This window comes from Pelodiscus sinensis, chromosome 3, assembly GCF_052426305.1.
Source record: "Pelodiscus sinensis isolate ZL-2025 chromosome 3, ASM5242630v1, whole genome shotgun sequence".
NCBI lineage: Eukaryota > Metazoa > Chordata > Testudines > Trionychidae > Pelodiscus > Pelodiscus sinensis.
Window position 1 is genome coordinate 136,637,187 of NC_143054.1, and position 25,485 is coordinate 136,662,671.

The 25,485-nt window shown below is 46.3% G+C and overlaps 2 protein-coding genes across 7 annotated transcripts in view; one reads left to right on the forward strand and one right to left on the reverse strand.

The window, feature by feature from the left end:
• Window positions 1–20,080, reverse strand: part of QPCT (glutaminyl-peptide cyclotransferase) — a 39,633-nt gene extending 19,553 nt beyond the window's left edge. Inside the window, exons 1-2 of one of the 3 annotated variants that reach the window (XM_025190819.3) lie at window positions 19,946–20,080; window positions 924–1,070 (exon numbers count right to left, since the gene is read on the reverse strand). In XM_025190819.3, the coding sequence (XP_025046604.2) occupies window positions 924–998 (75 nt within the window). In that variant the 5' untranslated portion in view covers window positions 999–1,070; window positions 19,946–20,080. Of the gene's footprint in view, window positions 1–923; window positions 1,071–4,858; window positions 5,274–19,637; window positions 19,898–19,945 lie in introns of those variants that run through there. The other 2 variants (XM_025190820.3, XM_006135221.5) reach the window with 2 other exon arrangements.
• Window positions 20,081–20,230: 150 nt separating this feature from the next.
• Window positions 20,231–25,485, forward strand: part of PRKD3 (protein kinase D3) — a 108,347-nt gene continuing 103,092 nt past the window's right edge. For 2 of the 4 annotated variants that reach the window (XM_075924926.2, XM_089777380.1), the window contains exon 1: window positions 20,231–20,497. The gene's annotated coding sequence lies outside the window, so the exon portion shown is untranslated. Of the gene's footprint in view, window positions 20,498–20,604; window positions 21,001–22,607; window positions 22,754–25,485 lie in introns of those variants that run through there. The other 2 variants (XM_075924927.2, XM_075924928.2) reach the window with 2 other exon arrangements.

Below are 25,485 nucleotides of genomic sequence, written 5' to 3' on the forward strand. Positions count from 1 at the left end.
ACTCATTTTTTAGAAACTGATTAAACTGATGACAGAGTCCCTTTAAAGTCCAGAGGCTTTTAGAGAGATTTCTCTATAACTTTATTATGGTTTCATTCTTTTCCTAAAGTTCCCCAGGACTTTTCTAATAGAGTGATCGAGACTAGGCCTGGTTTTAGCACATGCAACTGCCCTGAAGTTTTGGAGTTATACTGGGGTTGAATTTCACCCATTGTTCTACTTCAAAGCTCCTTTCTTCAAGGGCTTCCAAGCATTAATGCACTAACCCTCATGTTGCTCCTTTGAGAAAAGAACTGATATCCCCACATTACAGATATGGCCTTTGAAACCAGAAAAAAAAGCGACTAGCCCCAGGTGGTACAGTGAATAGTTTGGAAGGACAGTGAAGGAAGTTCTCAGTCCTGGTCCCACGTACACTTTGAAAACACAGTGGCCTCTTTTTACAAGCTATAGTAAGTACCACTAGCGCTAGATCTTGGGGCAAATCTCTAAGCCCTTCCTCTTCAAAACCAGCAAGACTTCTTCAGGAAGACATTTGGCTCGTGTGAAGTTCCAAGGACAATTGTGCAAACATGGCATGTTGTGTAAGGACAAAGACATCCAGCTAGCCTAATTTTAGGACACATGGAATGTTCTTTTTCACTGAAATATATGTTTAACATCTGATTTTCTTTTGTATGTAAGATTTGCTGGAGCTATACAAAATTAGGGAATAGAATTGAACATAGATTAAGTTTTGGGCCTGTCAGTCTTCATATTATGTCTTCTCAGGGTGTCATTTCTCAGTTTTCCAAAGGTCGAGGTCTGACTGAATAAAATGAATGTGTCTCCATACATGGGTGGCCAGAGCCTTGTACAATCAGAGCACTACCAGAATACAAAAAACAGATGGTATCCTTATTGTGTCTAGCATGTAGTCTCACCTGACGCACAGCATAACTTCCCGGTGATCCTGGATATCTCTCTATCAGCATAGGACGCAGATCGTTTTGCCACATTTGAGCAACATCTGTGTGTGCTGCAACTTTCCGGATAGCAGCAGAGTTTAAAATACTTGGTTGGTGAGAATACTGTAGAAGGAAAAAGAGGCATGATTGCAATAATTAACAACTATTATTCGTTAGGAAGTTGTTGGTGTTTTCTTAAATCTGCCAATAAACATGATGTTATAGAATGCAAATGACATACTGTACTGTATTATTATTAACATATAACATGCCAGTCCTATATATTGTGGCATCTTCCAGTAATATGGACAACAACCCCTTAAGAGTTGGTCTTCTCTCAAAAGTAACTCTAAAAATGGCCTTGGTTTTGTATCTCGCTGGTTGCTAGACTGAATGTGCTCAGTTTATACTTTTTTCATACCCCTTCGGTAACAAAAGTTTTGCCGACATAAGTGTTAGCATAGTCTTGGTTTAATAATGTCAGAGGGGTAGCCGTGTTTGTCTGTAACTAAAAAAATTTAAACAACAACAGTCCTTTAGCACCTCAGAGACTAACAAAAATATATAAATAGTATTATGTGCTTTTGTGGGCATAACCAACTTCTTCAGATGACAAATATGGACCCATGTTTGTCTAATAAGTTTCTTATCTTTCTCTATATGTAAAAAAAAAAAACCAACCCCATTTCCTGCAGGGTGACAGAATGGCGTCATCCCTGTGGATGTTAAATGTTGGTTAATTGAATAGCCGATTAACCTAATGAATTCTTATCGGTTACTCTACTATTCTGTAGTTCCAGAGAGTGCCAGCCACACTCCTGAGGACCACCCTGCACTGCTGCCTCTGTAGAGGTGGTGACAGGGCATGCTCAGGAGAGAGGTCAAAGGAGGGGACAAGAAGAGGCACTTAGGAGAAGGTGTTGGGTAGGGGCAGGGCCTGGGGCAAAGCAGGGCATGGTGAGCACCTGGGCTTAGAGGAAACCCATGCGTATGCACCTCTCTTCAGCATTTAATGATAAACCTGATTACACTCAAGAGTCCTTGGTTCCATTTGGTGATTCCTAAAGGTGTCTTCACTGCTAAGTATCAGAGGGGTAGCCGTGTTAGTCTGAATCTGCAAAAGCGACGAGGAGTCCTGTGGCACCTTATAGACTAACTGAAATGTAGGAGCATAAGCTTTCGTGGGCAAAGACCCACTTCGTCAGATGCATCTGACGAAGTGGGTCTTTGCCCACGAAAGCTTATGCTTATACACTTCAGTTAGTCTATAAGGTGCCACAGGACTCCTCGTCGCTTTCACTGCTAAGCAAGCACTTAAGTGGGCATAGTTAAAGGCAACCTAGCAACCACATCAGAAGTGAGGTTCCTCACTAGCTGCTGAAACCAGTGGCGGTAGCAGAGATGGAGGACCGCAGCAGTGGCAATGGAGAGACAGAAGTAGCAGAGGACGGCAGCCAGGGGCAGCAGAGAGAGACAGCTACATCAGAGAGCAGCAGCAGCAGTGGGACAGCAACCACTGTGAGTCAGCTGCAGAGGTGGCAGCAGGAGATGCATTGGTCAGTGCCTCTTGAGGTAAAAATTGACCCTCCCCCTCCCCCCCAAGAACAGATCTCTGAACTGTGTCCTGACTAACCCAGGGCAATCAACTGAGAGTGGGGTGTACTGGAGGGAGAGGGGAGTGGTGTGATAAGGAATGTTAGTTTTAAGTTTTACACCATATGGTGATGAATTGAGGCAATGGACACCACCCAAAGCACTGTGAGGTGGGTGTTTGCCTGTGGTCACATGCTTTTGTAGTGTTTTCCAAATAAATGTTGGGTCCCCTTTTCCCTTTTTGTCTAATGAAAGAAAAATTATAGAGATTCTGTGCTTGTGAGAGGGGAAGTATTGACCCTTAGAGGTGCCCAGAAGGGTTTCATTTTTCCTGATGACTGGGTGGGGGCTTGAGCTGGCTTTATTTTCTGTTAAGAGAGATTCCTAGACAAATGGTTTTCAAATTTTTTAGGTTGTGTACTCTTTTTCAAATAATGTAGTCTACCACGTACCTCCGTCTGAGATAGGATCATAATATACCTGTGATTAGATTGCCATGTCTTACTAAATAAAATGCACTGTCTGCCACTACAGGGTGTAATAAAATGTGTTGTCCACCCTTATCCCCTGATGAATTTGCATAACCCTAGGGGTACATGCACTTCCATTTAAAAACCACTGCCCTAGACAGTGAACCCAACTCTTGTTGTTGCCGACTCCATCTGGTAGAAGGGTTACAGTGATGCGGGGTGGTGTGAAGGCCTGATGTTTCTACAGAAATCAATAGCAACTGGTTGTCTAGGTAAATATGACAGGGTGAGTACAGTGGACAGGGGTGAGGTAAGGAGGGGGAGAGCGTATGATGATGAAAGAGCTGGAGAGAGTCACTGCTGCTGCTCAGCTTTTTTAGTGACCAGTGTAACCAGGGATTGAGTCTCAATTAGATATTTGCTCAGTGCTGCTCCTGGTCTATGGGTTATCTGGTAAGATAGACATGATACATGATGCTGAGCCAAAAAGAATTCTACTGGATACAGCCCTCATGAAAAAAAAAATAATACAAACCTAACTAAACAAGTGATACAATGAGGATGTGAGATGATGACAAAGGAGAAGTTAATGAAATACAGTACAAAATAGTGTCATCTTGTCCTGGAAGTGAGCCTGGTAAATTCTGACTATGCCCTATATCACTGGATGTTGCGTCAGATTAATGGAAATTAGTCAATTCAAGATGGACTTTGGACTCCGCTTCTTTATGATCACCTCAAAATAGGTTTTAAATATTTTTCCTATTTGAAAGTCTTGGAACACTTGATTAAATTAAACTTGAAGCTCCGTAATCCATTATATTTAATGTGGCTCATATAACTTTTGCATATAACCATGTTAATGTTTCATAATCAGGCCTGAATAACTCTGTTATTTGTTGAATGTCTGCCTTAGAATAATACAGAAGTAAATATACATCTCACTAAGTATTAATCCTGAGATCTTACTGTTGCAATTGGTTTGCACGAACATTTTTTTTCAAGAAACATAAATAACTCTGGATGAAATAAAACATGCTGATGTTTTCTTTCCAAATAATTATGCAGCTGCTATGTTGTCATCATCTGCTATAGTCCCTGCTTGTATTTTCCCTGATACACAGAATTTACTGTTTTACCGGAGCCTTCATTTACTCAGACCAACATATAATACGCAGAATAATTTTAATTATATTGTCTCTCCCTCACATTTCTTTTCTCGAGTCTTTTCTGCTGACCCTGGTCTCAGATTTTCCAAGTTCAGCAACTCTTTGAAGACTGTTTCTCTGATTTGCCAGTGCTAGGTTGGTGTGAATCTCATATCAGCACAATAACACACTGAGGAAAGGAATTCTCTGCAGCCATTAAATTATGATGGAGGCCATGTTATCTGTTTACCTGTCTGAGTCTTTATTATGTTCACTGACAATGCTATCTAACTAATAATAAGCTAAGATTCCACCTGATTTCTACGTGGAGGGTGGCTCAGAGAACTCCCCCCCCCCTCCCACCCGCACTGTATTATCACATCAGCAGCTCTTATATTGGAGTCAGGCTGCAGAGTTTGAGCAGCCAGATATAGGCTGCACAACAAAGATGCAATTCATGTCAATGTCTCTCTTGTAAGGGAGGAATAGGGATCAAATGAGAGTGTCTGTCTGAACTCCCCTTCCAGAAACCTCCTGACTGAGAGGCGGGCTTGGATTAAACAGTTCAGCTGCTCATCTCCTCTTAGCTTCCCTACTCCCTCCCCTCCCCCCCCCCGCTCCCTCCCACACATGGCAAAGCCATGCTCTTCATTTAAGTGGGGATGAAGAGACAAGTTTGAGAAATACCAGTAGGACCCACCTTCTCCTGTGTCCAGTCTGCTGTGACTTCCCTCCCATCCACCAGCTGAGAGAAGGCGATTGCAGCCAGATAAAGTGCTCTGATAAGGCAGAAGGATGCTGCTGCTTTGTTGTTACCCCTGCCGCCTCCTGCCATTCCTCTTCTGCAGCTGCTATTGCTCTTCTTCCCGTGTGAGTCAGTAGCTGGGGCAGTTTCTTCTGCAGTCCACCCCTCCCCTTTCCTGCCTTACCAAAAGGTTCTGGAGGCAGGAGGGGGGAAGATCCAGGGGCGATGCTCAAGGAGAAGGAAAAGGGGCAGAGCTGGAGGAGGAGTTGAGGCTTCCCAATGGTCTGCTGCCGGAGCAGATGCCTGGCTGTGTGTATGATTCATTCAGCAGTATCTCCTGGCTTAGCCAGCATTTTTCCATGTGAAATGAACCTAGTCCCTAGCACCACGTCAGCAGCAGCAGGAGTACTGCATGTGATTAAGCCGCAAACCCTCAGGCAGGAATCACAGCACCATAGTCGTTCCCTTGTCTCTCATTTGTTCCCTCTTTGATCTCTTTCTCAGGATTGCAATGAGGCACCCAGGGCTTGTTTCTCACTGGGAAAAGAGAGGAGGGTTGTGATATTTGTGAAGTTCTTTATGAGTGGAGATTAAAAAGCTTTGCTGTTTTTATTTTTCCAGACAGGGTATCATTCAAATATGCCAAGCACCCAACAACTCCTGTTGTCGTCAGCCCTTTTGCCCCACTGGCAAATTTTGTTGAAAAATGCCTTTTTTTTTTTTTTTTTTTAACAAAAGTGCATGAGCATTCACACTGCAATGCAACTTTTGTTGTGAAAAATGGCCATTTTCTTCCACAAAAAGCTTCCCACGCCACAAGGGACGACTTGTCTTTTCCCCTCCCTGTGTTGTTGAGAGACATGCAGTGTGGATTCCTTGCTGCATTTTGTGGCTGATTCTGGCCTTCAGGAAGCGTCCTACAATTCTCAAGCAGCTGCACTGGTTAGCAGTTTGAACTCTGCTGCCCTGCAGCCAGATGACCAGCTACTCTCCTGCCCCCTTTGCAGGCCCCACAACATTTAAATCCCTTTTCCTGCTTCCTGAGCATCTGGGCCAACCTCTTTGCCCCTGTGTTCTCAGTGTGCAGTGGTCTCATGGCATCTTTCCAGGTGCCTGTAGCTGGCCATCGCACCAATGCTCCCGGGCATGGACCATTGTGGAGCTGTTAAGTATCCGAGGGGTAGCCGTGCTCCAACACTTCAGTTAATCTATAAGGTGCCACAGGACTCCTCGCCGCTTTTGCGGAGCTGTTAGATCTGATCCGCATATAAGGAGAAGAGGCTGTTCAGTCCCAGCTTCCAGTGACCCATAGTAACATTTCTTGATCCTAGTGTGAAAAGGGGTATGAGCAGGACATGCTGCAGTGGAGAGTGAAGATGAAAGAACTCAGACAAGCTATCACAAGGCCTGTGAGTTGAACCGACGCTCCAGTGCTTCACCGAAGACCTGCTGTTTCTATAAGGAGCTGAATGCTATCCTTGGTAGAGACCCCACTATATTGCAAAGAGCCCATTGATACCTCAGAGGGCACAGAGGCAGTACACGGAGGCAGTAACCTGGCAGATGAGGAGGTTGAGCTAGATGAGGACCAGGGGCTCCCTCCCCATAAGTTGCAGAGTGCGTCTGGCAGCCAGGAACTGCCCCCCCACTGCTAATAGCCAGTCTGAGCAGCTGCTTTCCAGGGACCAGGAAGCAGGGGATGAGACACAGGATAAGTGGCTATGGCTTGTGAAATGCAGGGCTGAGGAGGCTGGCTGTGTTTCTGTGAGTTGCACATACCCCTGTGTAGCTAATCCTGTGGCTAAGCAGCATGCTGAGACTCACTGTGTTCTCAGTGGAATCCTGCAGAGAAAGGTTATCAACACTTTTGGAGAGGTATTTGTAGATATTCTGCAAGGTGGGCTTGTGCTAAAATGTGAATGTGTTTGTGCCATCCACAAACTTCTCCCACAGTTGGGAAATCTCATGGCCGCAAAACCAGCCACTATGACATGCACATTTCCCAGGGTCTTGGTTCTCCCTAGCAAATGTGATTTGTTGCCCTGCACAATTGCAGCAATACAGCTCCAATGGCAGACTTCCCCTCTCCAGACTGATGTGCAATTAACTGGTAGCAATCACGAGTCACCAGTTTCCACGCGGCAGTTGCCACACACTTTTCCAAGAGGGCAGCTCTCATTCTGTTGTCCTTACATCACAGTTCCAGGGCCAGCTCAGTACACAACCCCAGGAAGATTGCTTTAAGAATCCTGATGTTCTGTAACCACTAGTCTTCATCCCACACCTGCATGCCAATGCAATCCCACCAATCAGTGCTGCTTCCCTCGCCTAGAAGCACCAGTCTATCCTGTACAGTTGCTTGGAATGCCAAATGCAATGACAGGTTGCTCCTGTCCATATCATGCACACTGTCAGGCTCCTTCGAGTCTTCTTCCTCTGTCAATAACTTCAAGATGATCTCTGCTGCCACATGTGAGGTCCTCATGACTGTCAGCAGAGGATGTGAGAGATGTACAGGATCCATTCTTTCTTGCTGTGGATACCAGAGTGCACAGGAGACAATGGCAGTCGGAAAAAGAGTGCAAAAGAACGCCAGAAGCCCTGGAACAAAGAGGTGCCTGATGGGTCATTTTGCGTGATCCCAAGATGCCCCATGCTCTGTTCCAAGGTCCCACAACCTAGTGACAGATGGTGTCACCAGGCACTGTGGGATACATTGCCACAGTGCATTGCTCCCACTCTCAACAGGGGACCTTAGACATGGACACAATCTGTCAACTGAGGGAGCAGGTGTAAACATGCTTTTGCAACTTTATTTTTTTGGTGACTTCTGTGTGTCAACATTATTTTCCTCAACAAAACTTGGTAATGTAGTCATACCCTTCAGCATGGCTGGTCTGTGAAGGTAGGGCTGGGGGAAGCAAGTCTCCAGCCCCTTCTACTGAGGTTCTACCCTCCATGGGAGCCAAGCCAGCTCCACCCCTCCCCACAGGGAGACAGAGCAGTGCATGCCCCCCACCACCATGGGGAGGGAAGAAGGGCAGATGGGTACATGCCCCAGCCTCCCCTGTGTGGAGCATGGGGAGGGCGAGCAGTGCATGGCCCCAGCTTCCTTGGCCGTGGAGCACAGGGAGAGTGCCACAAAATCAAACAGGCATGTTGGTAAGTTTTTCCCAGACCAAGGAATGTTGATCTACCTGACTGCCAAGGTATCTGTATTGGAAAAGCATGCTTCACTTGCATTTAAGTCGTCAGAAAAAGCACATAATCAGGAGGATAAAAAACAGCATGGCCTCAGCACACAGGAGCCCGGGATACACTTCAATAGACAAAGGTGTGCGCAGCACATTTCATTAGGGTGTGCACCCAGGGAATTTTATTTTTGTTTTTTTTAAATGTGAACATTTATTGACTACTAACTCATAAAGGACATTATTTTTATTCATCAAACAAACTAATGAAACTAAAACTTAACTTTGTTTTTAATTAACAACTAAACTTTACTTAAAAGAGTGTATCATGCGATTAAAACGCAAAGCCACTTTATTTTGAGACATTAGGGTGTGCTTAGGCACACCCGGCACACCCCCTGTGCATGCCTATGTCAATAGACCACATCATAAAGTATTACTGGACTATAAGAAAGGGAAATATCAACGAGGGAACAAAGGATCCAGCACTCTTTGTATTTGATAAATGATAGATTAGAAGGTGGATGACAATGAAAGGTTGGATGCTGCAAGGGAGATGCTTCTGGATAGTTTGGGAACTGAAGTACACCTGCAAGTGCAAGGTTAACCTGCAAGTGCAAGGCAAAGTTAGGACTGTTGGGGTATGTCAACACTGTGGGCTAAAGTTAAACTAAGAGAGGCAACGTCAGCTACGTTAGTAAATTGCGTAGATGAAGTTGAAATAGCTTAACTCGGCTTTTGGCACTGTCTACAAAGCAGGAAGTCGAAGGAAAAGCACTCTTCCTTCAACTTCCCTTACTTTTCATGAAATGGAGGTTACAGAAGTCAGTGTAAGAAGCCTGTTATTTCAAATTTATTTGGAAATAGTGGGCTTGCTGTGTAGACATGCACTCTGTTATTTCAAATTATGAGTTATTTTGAAATAAGTGTGCAGTGTAGACATAGCTCTGGAGTCCTAATAAGTTAGTTTGGGCTGGGGTGGCAGAGAGCTATTAACAAAGTTTAAAACCAACAAATCTCTCTTTTGCTAAGGCAGAGAAGTAATAAGATGAAATTATACTTCTGGATACCCAAAGAAAAGTGTGTCAAACACTAAATAGCAGTTTCGGTTCTCATTTATCCACTGGAGATCTGTTCCATTAAATTAGATCAAATGAAGCAGTAGGTTCAAAGCTCCTATCAGAGGAGGAGACAATTTTCAATGGGGGTCACTCCCAAGAATTTGGTAAGTGGTCAGGGGCTGCACTTTCCTACGATATTAATGAAGGGAGTGTGGGGTCAGGGATGAAATTTGGGTACAGGAGGGAACTCTGGCTAAGGCACTGGGGTGCAAGAGGGAGTGTGGGTTCAGGACCTGGGCAGGGGTAGGGTCAGGTAGAGGTGACTGGTGAAGGAAGTATCAGGGGCCATAAAGGCCACGTGCTTCCCCCCAGCCTGGTACAGGGCTGAACAACACCCCCTCCACCTCAAGCCCAGGTGCAGACTCTGGCAGGGAGGTGCTTACTATAGGTGGTGGCCCAGTGGGCCCCTCAGGCAGGCTCCCTGTGTGCCAAAGCCCCATATGCTACTCAAAGCAGCTGGCCGCTAGAGTCAGCATGTGTCTCTGTGTGGCGCACTCTTGAGGGGAGGGGGACAGCAGGTCTCCACACACGTGACTGCAAGGACTGTCCTTGTGGCTAATGGGAGGCTACAAGGACATTGCTCGGGTGGTGGCAGAGAGTGGAGATACCCCACCACTCCAGGGACATGCTGCACAGGGACACACACTGGCCCCGGCAGCCAGCCACTTTGAGCAGTGGGTGGGGCCATGGCAGTCAAGGGGCCTGCCTGAGGGTTCTGCTGGATTGCAGCAGGCTGGAACCAAATGTTTGGAAGGCCAGATTCAGCCTACGGGACATATTTTGTCCACACTTCCTACCAAGTCACCGAAGCCACCTCTTGAAATAAAAATAGTCCTCTGCATATTAGTCCACGAAACTGGGAAGGCGGGGGAATAGAAGTAGTGCAGGTTCAGGAGTGAGGGAGCCCTGCTAGGGGAAGCTTTGGAAGATAAGCAACACTAAAGGCTATGGATGGAAAGCTAGAAAGAAAGCTGATACTTTGTCATCCTGCTTAGGGAAAATTAATGGTCTTTTGTCTTGCCTATCCCCACCCCACAAAAAATTGGGCAAAATTCACCCTGGTGTTAATTGGAAGTATGGGATCTAAATCTTAGGGCAGGTTTCACTTTTTATCAAACACAAAACTTCAAAGCAGCTTCTAGAAACTGCTTTTAGAAACATGAAATACATCTCTGTTCTTGTATCTCCATTCTCTGCATGGGGCTGTAAGATAAATTATTTGAAATAAATAATTCTGCCAGCTCTATATGTAGTTTCTTTCCTTAAATCAGGTAATATCACAGTGCCATCTGGTGCACACTGGAGGGAACATCATACAAAGTATATATTTGTAAAGGCCTTCTGTGCATGGCTTGCATTCTTTAATATACTACATCATACATATCTTAGCCAAAACCAGACTCTCTATGCAGCACTTTCTCTAATAATTTCTTGATTACCCTAGCTCTTAACTATGAGGAATACATATTTGCTGCTCCCGAGGGTCCAAACACCTGCTGCTCCCATTGATTTGAATGGTCCCTTAGGGTATGTCTACAGATTAGTGTTATTTCAGAGTAACTGACGTTATTCTGAAATAAGAGTATGTCTACACTACAGCGTTCTTTTGAAATATCTAATTTTGAAATAGTTACTTTGAAATAAGTTATTTTGAAATAACGCGTCAACACACAAAATGCATTTAGAAATAGCATTTGGCTATTTCAAAATAGCGTGTCCACACTGAGTGGACACTGAATCATATTTAAGGCCGGCCAGAACTAGTTTCGGCAGGTCATCAGGTCAGTAGTTACTCTGCGTGGCTACTGCCTGAGGCTATCTGAGGCCTGTGCTTTAAGGGACCCCTCTGGACAGCTGGTTCTCAGGTTTCCGTGCTTGCTTGCCTACCTCACTGAGGGACAGCAAAGCATTTTTTTTCTTTGTACGCTCTGGTTGCCCTCACTCGAGACACTACAGCACTCTGCAACATGGAGCCAGAGCTGCCCCTGGGCACTCTGGTGCTTCTCTTGGATGCGTTGCTGCGAGCCTGGCTGCGCTTTCTGCAGGCCGCCATCCAGGAGGCCCATTGGGGGGCTGTCAGTATCCAGGAGGCCCTGCGGGAGAGCTTCCACCCTGTGGAGCACTAACAATCTCCCTGGTCTGCCCCACTGGGGGCTTGTGCCTCATTCCTCCCACTTACCTCTCCCTAACCCTCTTTCCTGGTGTAAAATAAAATACACATTTTCATGAACACAAACTCTCTTTATTTAACAAAACTGGGGGGGTGGAATGAAACTCTGGTGAGACTGGGGAAAGGAGACAGGAGAACGGAGGAGAGAGGGTGGGAGAGAGGAGGGGGAAACCTGGAAGGGGGAAGCAAGGGGAAGAATGGGGAGGGGAAGCTCAGGGCTCAGGGTTGGGGGTCTCGCTGGGCCAATCGTCTCCCAGCATCGTGGGTGCGGGGTCTCGGTGTCCCCGGGAAGATGGGGAGGGAGAAGTGGGAGAAGGAGTGGGAGGAGGAGCGGTAGTTGGGAAGGCAGCAGGTGCTGGAGCAGCTGGAAGCAGCAAGCTCTGCACCAGGGTCTGCAGGTGCTGGCAGATGGCACGGCCCTGGGCAAGCTGCTCCTGCTGGAGCTGCAGGTCGTCTTGCACCCAGTGCTAGAGGGTGCAGTGCAAGGCTTGCAGTGCCCCCAGGTGCTGCTGTTGATACCCCTCCACTGCACCGGTGGGCCTGTGGAACCCTCGAGTGCGGGAGGATGTCCCAGGTGGTGTGGTGCTCCCTGTGGTGCGGCTGTGGAGAAACAAGAGAAGTGGTCAGTTTTGCCTGGGGACACAGTGGATGAAGCCCAGCCCCCCTCTGCAAGGTGAGGATGACCATTCCCTGCACCATCAGAGCCGATGAGCTTGCATAGAGGCCATGATCGGAATGTCCTGCTATCCCCGGGAGTGGGAGCTGACCGGAGACCGCACCCATGTGCTGTATATTGTGTGTGTGTGGGGAGGGGAGATGTCCCCTGCCTTTGATCTGAGGAAGTGGGTCTGGCCCACGAAAGCTCATCATCTAATAAACCATCTTGTTAGTCTTTAAAGTGCTACATTGTCCTGCATTTTGCTTCAACTACCCCAGACTAACACGGCTACATTTCTATCACTATTCTGTGTAGAGTGACCTTGTGGAGGGAGGGCATTCTGCTGTGTCCCACCCCAGAGTCAGGAGAATGTCATGTCTCTTCACACATGCATGTGGCTAACATGATAAGGCCCCTGCGTGGCAGCCAGCTGGGGCTACATGCCTGGGGTAGCATGGCACATGCTTGCACATGCACAGGTTGCTGCGTGATCCTTGGACAGCAAGGCCCACATGCGCAGTCCCTGGTTTCTGTCCCTCCCTCCCCCGCATAAGGGGACAGTGATGGCACTCACATGTTGTTGCCTCCCTGGCCTCAGATGACACCGGCAACAGGTCTGTTGGGGCAGCTCGGGATCCTGGCTGCTCAGAACACTCCGTCTGGTCTGCTGTAGCTCCTGGCTGTCCTCCTCCTTGATGCCCTGGTTAGGGCCCTCTGCCCCAGGGCTGACAACCACCTGGGGGGCACGGACCATCCTGGCGTTGAAATAGGGGCAGCTTGGTGTGTGTGTCCCTGGTTGGGAGCTGCCCCCTGTGGCCCTGGTATATGGGTGCCAAAGCTCATTTATTTTCATCCGCACCTGCTCCTGGGTGCAGATGTGGCCTTTGCTGGCAGCTATCCTGCCATAGGCAGCCGCATTCCTCCAACTAGTGTGGAGATCATGGACATTGGAGGATTCCCCCGAAACCTCAATGAGGTCCATGATCTCCACACTGGACCAGGAAGGCGCCCGTCTTTTCCAGCCTCTGGCAGGCTCCTGGGAGCTGGCAGACTGCTCCTGAGGACCGGTGGAGGGCTGGCTGCCAGTGGCTTGCTGGCTCATATTGGGGCCACTGGGTCAGGGGCAGGACAGACTGTTTGTTGGGGTGGCAGGTTTGGAGCTGGCAGAGGCACTTTGGCCAGACTCTACCCCTTTAAGAGCTCCGGGGAGCGGGGGAGGGAGAGTAGTTTTCTTGGTTGTGGCCAGAGTGGCCAGCAGGGCACCCTGCAAAGGGCTGGAGGCCCTCTATTTCAAAATAAGCGTCTACACAGTGCTTATTTCGAAATTGTCGCTATTCCTCGTGGAACGAGGTTTACCAATTTTGAAATAAGCCCTCTGCTATTTCAAATTAATTTTGAAATAGCGGTTGGCTTGTGTTGATACCAGTACAGTTATTTCGAAATAACGGCTGTTATTTTGAAATAACTTTGCTGTATAGACATCCCTTACATAGTGTGCGTCTATACTACAAGCCTTTATTTTGAAATAATGTCGAGCTGGAGGACTTCTTACTCTGACTCATGGTAACCCTCATTTCACAAGGAGTAAGGGAAGTCAAAGGAAGAGTGTTCTTCCTTCGACATCCTGCTGTGTAGCGTGCCAAAAGTGAAATTAATCTATTTCAATTTAAGCTACGCAATTGACGTAGGTGAAGTTGCATTGCTTAATTCAACGTTAGCCCTTCTGTGTAGACATACCCTTAGGCTACCTCTAGAAGGCAGGCTTCTTGTGCAAGAACTTTTTGCACATGAGTTCTTGCGCAAAAAGTTCTTGCACAAGAGTGCATCCACACTGTCATATGTTTTTGCGCAAGAGAGGCTATGGCAGTTTGTATGCTCTCTTGCGCAAGAAAGCACTGATGGCCATTTTAGCCATAGGGGTTTCTTGCACAAGAAACCCCTGTTGCCCGTCCACACATACCTTTTTGCGCAAGAGCTCTTGCGCAAAAAGGCTTATTCCTTGTGGGGAGAGGAGAAATTCTTGTGCAAAAAGCCCTGTGTTCTTATGGTTTACTGTACTTTTTCTTGCTCAAGAATGGGCTGGTAGTGTGGACGTGCAGCAAGTTTTGGCACAAAACTAGCTGTTTTTGCACAAAAACTCTGCAGTGTAGACATAGCCTTAGAGTAAATGTTAACTGGTTAGGCTTAAACTGTTTGACCTTGTATTGGTTGTGACACACTGAATCTCTTTCCCAGAACTGAAGAAAAGCTATTGTAGTTTGAAAGCTCGTCTCTCACCAACAGAAGTTGTTCCAATAAAACATATTAACTCACCCACCATGACTCTCTATTGATTCTAGTGCTCATTTTGGATGTTCAGCTCTTCTGAATGCAAGGCCAAAGGAAAGAGGGGAGTGGGGATTTTCAATTTTTTTAAAATATCCCCTAACTTACTCAAGAGAAATTTGTTTTGTCCCAGATGATACATTAGCACAATTTTGCCTTAATCCATTTCCCACTAAAGTGGATGAGAGCCTTTCTCTTGATACCAGTGGTCACTGGACTGGGCTCTTTATTGTAATGTGTAATCACTATATATAGTGACTGATTCAGGGAGTCCTTGGTCCCCATTGGCAGAAGATACAGAGGTTACATAGTGTTTCACAGGGAACTTCTGGTTTGGATACCTGCATAATAGTTCACCGAAAAGGAGGGGGGGCATGTGATGTCATTTTAATCACTGTGACATGTATGTACAGATAATATTTAAATGATGTATATTTACTGAAAATTATCCTCTGACAGTCTTGAAGCTAAGACAGTTCACTAGGAGGTAACACACTTCCTTTCTGAAAGGAAGTTCTCCAAGGTAACTGAAATCTATCTCCTTTTATGGACATCTTAGGTATCATATGCCTCACAGTGTATGCCTGTTTGCCAAACTAATTACTGAGCCAACTGCAAACTGAGAGATTGCAAAATCTACAAGAGAGGAAATCTACAGGAGGAGCGAGCAGGGAGTATCTGTTTATGAATAAAGCCAAAGGCACGGTCTGGTATATCTTGGACTGCCGAGATCCACTGAATCCTTCATTTAGGAAGCAAAAAGACAGTGTGTATGTTTCATAAAAGAAAGGTTGCCATTAGCTTGGTTGTGAAGAGCTGCATGGATTCTGGGCAAGCAATAATAGTTTATTAGCCATGAGAATATCTTGTTAACTAAGCCAAGCTCTAGAATGAGTAGTATGATTTTGTTGTATAGGTAACCATTTGTTTCCAGTACATCAACTTGAACTTACATTTTGATTTCACTATAACTATATCAGAGTGCTGTGAGTTAAGTGGAGTGGTGATCTGAGGCAGTACTGGTAGATTTGAGATAGAACTGATTCTTTGGAAGGAGTGAATCTGTGAATATGGCAAGTGTCCAGTGGATCAGTGACATGCTTAGAGAGCTAGGGGGTTGAAGAGTGCCTGTCACTAATCTATACATTAAGAGTGGTGTCTGCAAGGCCAGAGGTGAATGCTTATGTTACCCCATGGTGGGTGAAGTTGAGGAGTTGGCCCTTTGCAGACACAGACAAGACTTCCTCCTGCTAAGGACAGGTGGTAGCAAGCTGTATCACAAGCTAGGATGCCCCAGGAAGCAGTGACTGAATTTAAAGGCTTCTGTTTCCTTAGACTGATATTGTCTCCAGCTGCAAGTGTTGGGATTTGAATAATACTGCAGGGTTGAATTCTGAAACCCTTAAGTGGGCTTAGCTTAGTCTCACATTGACTTCATAATAGGGACAATAGGATTTGAATATGGTTTAAATGTGATTACTCACCTGAACAAGGACAACTCATGTCAATTAGGGATGCAGAATCATGCCATTTCTTCTTTAATAATGGTGAGTGGGTGAATTCCAAATGGTTAATTGTGTTCATTGGATTTATATCTAGAATGAGTTTGCCCCCACAATTTTAAAACCACAGGCTTACTTCCCATTCTCCTGGTGGTGATGGTTTCATAATGACAAAGTTTGACTTTGTGAGGAAGAGCGTTGACCCCTCCCCATCAAGCCAAGTGGTTCAGCAAATTCAGACAGGCATCCAAACTTCGGGATTTTATCTAAACCAAACCAAACCCAATCCCATATTTTACCTAAATAGCAGTTTCTATCTCCAGGTCTCAACCAGCAATCTTTGCAAAACCCAAATTCTCCCTTTGTACAAAGTATACAGGACTGTATACACAATAAGCAATAAGCAATAACCAAAACAGTGCATTCTTCCAGAGATTCTCAACAAATACAGAAGTCAAATCCCTCAGGACTTTTCCCCTTTTGCACACCATTAGATGCTAGAAGAACTTTGTAAACAACAGAGAGGTAGAATGAAAAGGAATAGATTCACTTCCCTTATAACACTAAAACCTACTCTTCTGTCAAACTTAGAACTAGAAAAACACTGTATTTTTACAGTTAATAAACCATGACTATAAAATGCATGGTGGTTACAAAAATGGCACTTCAGATAGAATACAAAACAGCATTTTACAAAAACAAAATCTAGCAAACAGCCAGTTAGCAGTAGTTTCAGATGATATGCTAGAAATACCACTGGCCTAGCCAGCTGGCCCTAAAGATATCTAAGAGGGGGGCAAGTTGAGAAATCCAGATGATTCTCATCATGAAAGATCTGATTTGTGAAGACAGAGAAGGAAGCATAAATATATAGAGAGAGCCTAAAGAGAGATGATTAGGAAGCCAAATATAAATGTATGAAATCCAAAGGAAATGTCAGTTAAATACAGATTTTGATAGTCACGGAAATGGTAAATTAGTCTCTTTACACTGTCAGTTAGTCTAGATTATCAGTGCCCTAGCGTTCATACTACAGTAATGCTGTGCAGTGTAATCACATAAACTGGGCCATGTGTTTATACAGCCATATGTGCTACTATATATAGATATTAAAATGCAGAGCTGCATTTAGATTTGTTTTACCTAATAGCTCTGTATGAACAAAGTATGAACAAAACATTTTAGGAGCTTCAGCAAGTCAAATACACAGTGTGGCCACATCATGCTTACAGTTCCGTGGTTTATTGTTCCTTCTGGTAGTATTTAACAGACTATACAAGTGATTTTAACTAATCCTTCTTCAATTCTAATTTTTGAAAAAGCAACTATTATGGCTTAATGCAACAAACTAAACCCCATCAATCCTTCTGGATAATATAGAGTTGAGCTTCTTTACATAGAAGCTTAATTGCTGACCAAATGATTGTGGTAGTATCTAATATCCATTTGTTATGGATATTAAACCACTATTTTTGACACAGGAAAGGCTTGCTGCACTTAAAACTTTAGAGTGTGAATCCTAGTTCTGCTCAGGATCAAGAATTGTGTTTACAGTGGTGATTTTTATGTTTATAATGTTTGTGTGGGAGTCCCACTTTAGGGGAGAAAAGAAACAAAGATTGCTCAGAGTTATCTTGTACTGTACTTTGGCAACAACATCATCTATTCATGGAACATGCTTTACTAAAAGTCCCAGGGTGTTTAGCATTTAAAACCAGTTGAAAGCAGTAACAGCCATAAGACATTAATACTTGTGCAATTTTTGTTGAAAACATTTCCATATTTCAGCATGAAGATCCAGGCTAATTATGTTTCAATAGCCTGGCTCCAGTCAGAATATGGACCTGCAGTATTCTGTATCAGCTGCAATGCTTAAATAAATGTCTGATCTGAAGTCAGAGGAGAGACTCCTGTTGATTTCATTGAGCTCTGGATCTGTTCTTAAGTGCCTAAGGTGAAATATATATATATATTATTTCTATCAACTAGCCTTTCTATGTCTGCCTTGATGAGCAGAGACCTCAAACTGGCCACACTTCAGAGATAATAATTATTGTGCTATGGCTTCCTTCATCCAGGTGATCTCAACGTGATTTAAAAATATTAAACTTATCAGTACCTCTGTACATGGTAGGTATTATTATTTCCACATAATAGAGATATTAAAAGAAAATCATTCAAAAGTGGCCACTAATTTTTAGATATCCATTTTGATCCTGAAAAATAGAGGCACCCGAAACTGGTCACTGAAAATTTGGGTCTAATGCCCTGATCCTACAGAGACTCAGGCTATGTATCCACAGGTGCTTAACACCCCATCCTGCCTGTGACGGACAAAGATTTGGCGAGGCCAGTGTAAACGTGAACACTGCTTTTCTACAGACAAAGAGAAAGCTGCTCTTTGGGGGTAGAAATATTTTGTTGGCGAAAGTGAAGACAAACATTGTTTACACACACTTTTAGCGACAGGGCTGTGTTGACCAGCCTTGTGGCCAAAAGCTGTGTAGTGTAGATATTTCCTTAGGAATATGCTTAACTTTAGACATGGTGGGTAGTTTTCACTAAGGTCAATATAATCATTCAGTGTGTAAAGCTGAGCATAAGTATCACAACAAACCAAGTGCCTATACTGAATAAAGCCTATGAAAGCTGCATTCTTTAGTCTATTCATACATCATTTGACCAGGTACTTGTGTTAGCAAGCCTGTTTACTGGCTATGAAGAGAGTCCATTACTATTACTTATAGTGTATTATAGCCCCAAAACAGCCTTCCAAATAAGCATGTTAATATAGCAGTGCTCTTAAACATTCTCACGGCATTAACCACATTTTAAGGGAAAGTTTGTCTCTTGGATCACCTCTCTTCCTTTTGCAGTTCTGTGGATTATTTCCCTTCCTATTCATAATCACATAACATCTGAGTAACTACAGCAATTGCCTGTATGAAAGGGAGAGATTTATTAGCTGTCTTTAATTTGATTTAGCAGCTGGAAACAAGGAGAATTTACTAGCACCATGTGACCAGCAGCTCTCCTTAGAGAAGTTATCAAGCAAATTTACAGTGGACAGTTTTGGGGACCTCTGCAAGATATATTTTGTTGCACAATTAGTCAATTTGTCCTTGCATTCAAAAGAGTAAGCCCAGACAGGTATTACAAATATCTGTATCAAGAAATCTTTTAAATTTAGACAGGAAAGATGGACATGGAGAGGTTGAATAAAGATACAGAGGTGGGGTAATCAATTATTTTTGCCAAAGTCTACACTTGAGAGAAAATAATATAAAAATAATAAGTAAATAAAAAAAGTGCACAGTTCAAGTGTCAAACAATCTGGATTTGGCCTGCAGTCTGCCTTTTGACTACTCCAGTCTATGGTACAATCCAGAAGTTTTTAACCTTTTCCATTTGCAGACCTCTACAAAAATTGAATGTAAGTACATGCCTCTTTGGAAATCTGAGATGTTCTCTGTGGACCCACAGGAATCAGTGGACCCAGGGCTGAAAGCTACTAGCATGATCTAACAAAAGGGAAGTGCAGGAAACAGAACAAAAAGCTGCCCAGATTTATGGCTTTGAACAGTGACAACCTGATAAAGAACTTGGGTATGGAGAGAGCCTGCTGATTATTGTGAGTGATCTGACAATTTCCCCACAATTAGAAATTATTTGATAAGGTGGAAAGGAGAAGCAGATTTCTTGTACTAACAATTACAGCGAGAAAAAACGTTTGGAAATTTAACAGTTTCCCGGTGGGAATCGCTCACTGCGTTGCGTGTGGTGCCGCAAACTGTGCGGAAGTTGTGGCGAGTATGTAACAGAAGCAGGTGTCCAGCGGCCACGGGGCAAACGTGCGCAACGCACCAAGCAGCTGGGAGTAGGCACGGTGGGTGCAAACATGCGACGCAACGAGCAGGCGTGTGGGGCTGGGAAAGTGCAACTCAAAGACAAGGTGGGCGGCAAACGTGCAACACAACGAAGCCCGGTGGTGCAACCAGCCCTCGTGCAACTGCGCCACAGGAGCGACTGGTAGCCATGGTGCAAACGTGCAACACAATGAGCAGACGGGCGTCACCTCAGACCTGCCCGGCTTCCCCCAGTGGGCAGGAGCCGCCGGCCGCGGGTGGGTTGCGGCCAGGGTTCCGCTCCGCCTGCGATGGCGGGTTCGGCGGTTTCCTGCCGCGTTTCGGGCAGACCGTTCCCACCCCGGCTCGCGCGTGCTGGGTCTGTACGCGAGGAGGGGGCCCCCCCAGGAGCGGGAGGGTAAGTGCACGCCCCCCCAGTAACTGTTGCTGCTCCTTGTCGTACTACAGCCCGAACGCCCGCCCCCGCGAGCCCTTCAGAGCATCAACCGCCACGGGCAAAAAACTAACGGAAACTTTGGTTGGCGCCCCTGCGCATGCGCCGCCCCCTCCCTCGCCCTGGTCCCGCAGGGCACGGCGGGGGTTGTGGTTTCTCCGCGGCGCTGAGCGGCGGCAGGGAAGGAGAGGCGGAACTACAGCTCCCGGCAGCCCCTGCGCCCCACCCCGTCCCGGGCGGCTCTGTGGATGCGGGGAGCAGCGGGGAGAATGAGATGCGTGTGAAGCGGCTCAGTCCCACGGGGCGCCGGAGTCGCCCTGTCCCGCAAGTGAGTTGAGCGGACCGCGGGTGAGCGCGCGAGCGGGGCCGAGGCGGGAGCCGCGCGCGCGCGGGGCAGCCCCGCCCCGCCCTTCCTGGGAGGCTGGGTCCTGGCTCGGGTGCTCCGGGACCCCGCGGGGCAGCCCGGGCTCGGGGCGCTGTTGCTGCTGCGGAAGCGGCTTCCTCAGCGCAGCCCCGGGCTCCCGCTGGGGTGGGGACAGGCTGAGGCCGCTCGCAGCATCTCCGCAACTGCTGGCTGGGGGGCAGGGGGCTCTTACTTCCAAGGTGGCTCCCGAAGGGGGGGAGTTGGGAAACTTTCTGACCCCTCCCCGGTCCGAGTCAGAAATGGTGCGAACGAGCGAGCCGGAGCCACTCCCATTCCCGCGCGCTGCCCGGGGCAGACCGGCTTGTCCGAACTCGCACCGTGCGGGGCCGTCGCCCGCGCCCTTCTCTAGGGCCACGGGGGTAGCGGGCTCAGAGGCGCGGAGCCGGCTGCAAAGCAGTGCCACAGAGGTGAGTAGCTCCCCTTCGAGTTCAGAGGGCCCCGTGGCCCTAGTAGGGGTTTGCGGGGCTGCACCCCAAATGGTCTCTGACGTGGGCCTTCTCACTCAGTCCTGCCAAATACATAACTTCCAGGAGAGTGAGAAACGGAGTAACAGACCAGCCAACCGCTTGCTACTGAGGGGAGAGGAGTCATATTTTTTTTTTGTATTACAGTGGCACCTCCAAATCTCAGTCACAAAGATTTGGTGAAAAGTTTCTCGTGATCCTGAAAAGTTTTAAGTAGGACTAACGGGGAAGTATTTAATGAGAGAAAAACGGAAGCAGGACATTAGGAAAAATTGTTTTAAAGACCTAGTAAATTGTGAAACAGTCCCATCAATAAGGTGGAAGATCACTTGGGACGTTGGAAACTGCACCTGACAGACAACTGCAAAAAAGTAGTGTAGAGAGCAGTGTTGCACTGGCAGGGGTGACACTAGAGACTGGACCATCTGCGAGGCCTTTACGGCCTCTGAGATTCTGTGAACTATTTTATTTTTGCAGTTTTAAAGCATTTCAGGAATTATCGTTGGTTTCACAACTTGCTCTCTTCCTACTCACTAAATTTAACCACTTTATAATCATAGAATCATAGAATAATAGGACTGGAAGGGACCTCGAGAGGTCATCGAGTCCAGCCCCCCGCCCTCAAGGCAGGATCAAGCTCCGTCTACACCATCCCTGACAGATGTCTATCTAACCTGTTCTTAAATATCTCCAGAGAGGGAGATTCCACCACCTCCCTTGGCAGTTTATTCCAATATTTGACCACCCTGACAGTTAGGAATTTTTTCCTAATGTCCAATCTAAACCTCCCCTGCTGCACTTTAAGCCCATTACTCCTTGTCCTGTCCTCAGAAACCAAGAGGAACAAATTTTCTCCTTCCTCCTTGTGACACCCTTTTAGATATTTGAAAACCGCTATCATGTCCCCCCTTAATCTTCTTTTTTCCAAACTAAACAAGCCCAGTTCATGAAGCCTGCCTTCATAGGTCATGTTCTCTAAACCTTTAATCATTCTTGTCGCTCTTCTCTGTACCCTTTCCAATTTCTCCACATCTTTCTTGAAATGTGGCGCCCAGAACTGGACACAGTACTCCAGCTGAGGCCTAACTAGTGCAGAGTAGAGCGGCAGAATGACTTCACGAGTTTTGCTTACAACACACCTGTTGATACAATGCTTGCATGGAAACTATTTATAGGTTTAAGTTATATTTACATAGGCTCATTTAATAAGACTATACTTTCTGGTAGTACAACAATCAATAAACTACTTTAAACATGTATGTACAGATAATAAAAATTGGTATTGAAAAGACTTAAATACAAATGTTTAGCATTTTAAAATACTTTTACTATAACAATTGGGCAAATATAAATGACGCCCTGACCTACAGCATGCATCCAGTATTTACATCTGAGTCATAATTTTTAGCCACCTATATCATCACACCAGTTAATTCTTCCACCTCCTTCCCTTTCACATATTTTCATGTGTCCTCATTATACACTATTCCATATTCTTGGAATCTCTTCCCCAAATTTGTTCACTAATCCATGTCTCTTGCTTCATTTAGATTCTTCCTGAAATCTAATTTCTGGTATCTCATCTATGAGAAATGTGGGGATAGGAAAGCACCACATGGAAATGTGCACAACAACCAGCCCTTAAAGGAATACTTGTTATATTCTTATGCTTTACTGTAGTGGTTCTCAACCAGGGGTACGTGTACCCATGCATTAACTCATGTAGATATTTGTCTAGTTTTACAAGGGGCTACATAAAAAGCACTAAAAGTCAGTACAAAATAAAATTCCATAAATTTGTTTATATTGCTCTGTATACTATGCACTGAAATGTAAGTACAATATATTTCACTTGATTTATAATTATATGGTAAAAATGAGAATATAAGCAATTTTTCAGTAATAGTGCATTGTGTAACTTGTATTGTTATGCCTGATTTTTGTAAATTTATAAGTGAGGTGCAACTTGAGGGTAAACAAGACAAATCAGACTCTTGAAAAGAATGCAGTAGGATGGAATAGGGATGTAATAGTGTAGTCAATTAATCGATAAGCAAAAGTGTATCAGTCAATGGTATAGACTACATGTATTTCCCTCCCCTGTCCCACCAGCAAATTATTTAGCAGGCTGACCAGCAAGCCCAGCGCAGTCCTGGCTGGCAACGGGGCCAGGATCTCCCCCTGCTGCAGCTCTGCATTTAAAGTGTAGTAGGAGGCAGGCAGGCAGCCCTGCTCAGTTCCAGCTTGTGTCTGGTTCGGGAGCTCAGACGCTCCCCTCCTTTTTCTCTCCCCCCCCCCTCCAGACAGGGGCTGCTGCCACCCCATGCTGGTGCCTTTTTATCAGCAGCAGCACAGGGCGACAGGCAGCCAGTCCGTGAGTGTAGCTGTTTTTAAAATTGGCTCCCCTCACATACCAGCTCCCACCTCTGTATCAGAGGCAGCAGCTCAGAGTTGCAGGGGGCTCCTCAGGAGTGGGGCCTGAGCGCACTGACTGCTGGTCCCGCCCCTGGGACTATAGAATAGTCGACTAACTGATAAGAATTCATGAGGTTACTCGACCAGTCAGTTAATTGATATTTTACATCCCTAGTATGGAAGAGTCGAGAGTCACTACCAGGGCCGGCCTTAAGCCAAATCGGGCCCCGCGCCTAAGGGGGCCCTGTGCCCTGCACCTGGAAGTTGGCTCCCTCAGCTTGGCCGGCTGGGCTCCCCGCCCTTATTTGCGCAGGCTGCTGCTGCCGCCGCGCAAGTGAGTGGGGAGACGCCCGGGCATGACGTCATGTCACGCCCGGGATTTTGAAACTGAAAAGGCGGCAGCGGCACACGCGGTTTGGAATCTGGCCCCGCAGAGGGTAGGGGAGGGGAAAACTAGGGGGAGGTGTGGGAGAGGAAGAGGCTAGTGCGGGGGCGGGGGGGGAGAAAGGGGAAGGTACCAAGAGACAGGCTGGAGGAGAGACAAATGCCAGGGGGCCAAGTGCAGACAATGAGGGAAAGGGCAAAAGGGGAGGTGTCAGTGGGAGGGGGCTCAGGGTGATGCTGGGAGAGGAGGGGAGAGGGGAAGGGCATTGGGGGCTGGAGGGGAGGTACTGGGAGAAGGCTCGAAAGAAGGGGTGGGCATGCAAAAGGTGGGGATGGAGCAAGGCATGTGTGGGGGCACAGGGGAATGAGGGTAATGGGGGCAGAGAGTGGTGAGGGGATGGACATCAGGGAAAAAGGGGAGGCACCAGGAGGATGCAGGGCTAACGGAAGGTGCAGGTGCCAGGGGATTCTGGGCATGAAGCAGAAGGGCAGATACCTGCAGGGGAGGGACCAGCACCAGAGGAGAGAGGCAGGGCAGGTGTGTAAAGCGAGGTGTTAGAAGAGGGGTAGCTCACATGATCAGAGTGGGGCTATTGGAGGAGTGGGCACAGGGGGGAGAGAAGGGCTGGTGGAGGGGGGCAGGTCGCAGGAGAGCGGAGGGCAGTGAGAAGGGCAGGAGTCAGGACAGCAGAGGAGAGCGAAGAGTTTGGGGGCAGCAGGCACCAGGGGAGATGATGGAGCAAGAAGAGGAGACATGGCAGCAGAGAGAAAAGGGAAAGGTTTATAAAATATGTATTAATAACTTGGTATGCTGCCCACAGACAGTTTGGTTGCGCCCTGCGGTGCAGTTTGGGTTTATGTGGGGATCAACACGTGGCCGGCGAGTGGGAGTCAAAACAAAAAAGTAGTCAGTGTAATGATCTTTTGTTGATGTGTTTTAGTAGTTAAATTCTTGGACTGTCATTGCTCATGAAAAATTGGTAAAAATTGGGTAAATATTGCATTTTATTAATATCAGCAGAACTGACTTAAATGGGGCCTTTGTGTTGTGTAGTCTTGCCTTATCTTTGTATTCATGCCTGTCAGTGTGAGAGAAGCTATTTGTATATATTTGCTTGCATATGGAACCACACTTAAGTTGAGGCCCTCAGCATGTCTGTAAGTATCAGTGTGGCCCCTGGGGCTTCCAAAGTTGAGTTCCCCTAGCTCATCCCTGACAGGTGTCTGTCTAAACTGGTCTTAAATATCTGCAATTTAAGCCCATTGCTTCTCATCCTAACCTCAGAGGCCAAGCAGAACAATTTTTCTTCCTCCTCCTTATGATACTCTTTTAGATACTTGAAAGCTGCTCTCATGTCCCTTTTTGGTCTTCTCTTTTCCAAGGTAAACAAGGCCAATTTCTTCAGCCTTGCCTCATATCTCATGTTCTCTAGACCTTTCCTCATTTGTGTCGATCTTCTCTGGACTTTCTCAGTTTCTCCACGTTTCCTGAAATGTGGTGCCCAAATCTGGACCTGATACTCCAGCTGGGGCCTAAGGTAGATGGCTCATTCCCTGCCTAGGGGACATGAGACTGGGCGGGTTAATTTCCAATCCTCCTGTTTATTCTTTTTTAAGCCAGGAGGGCAC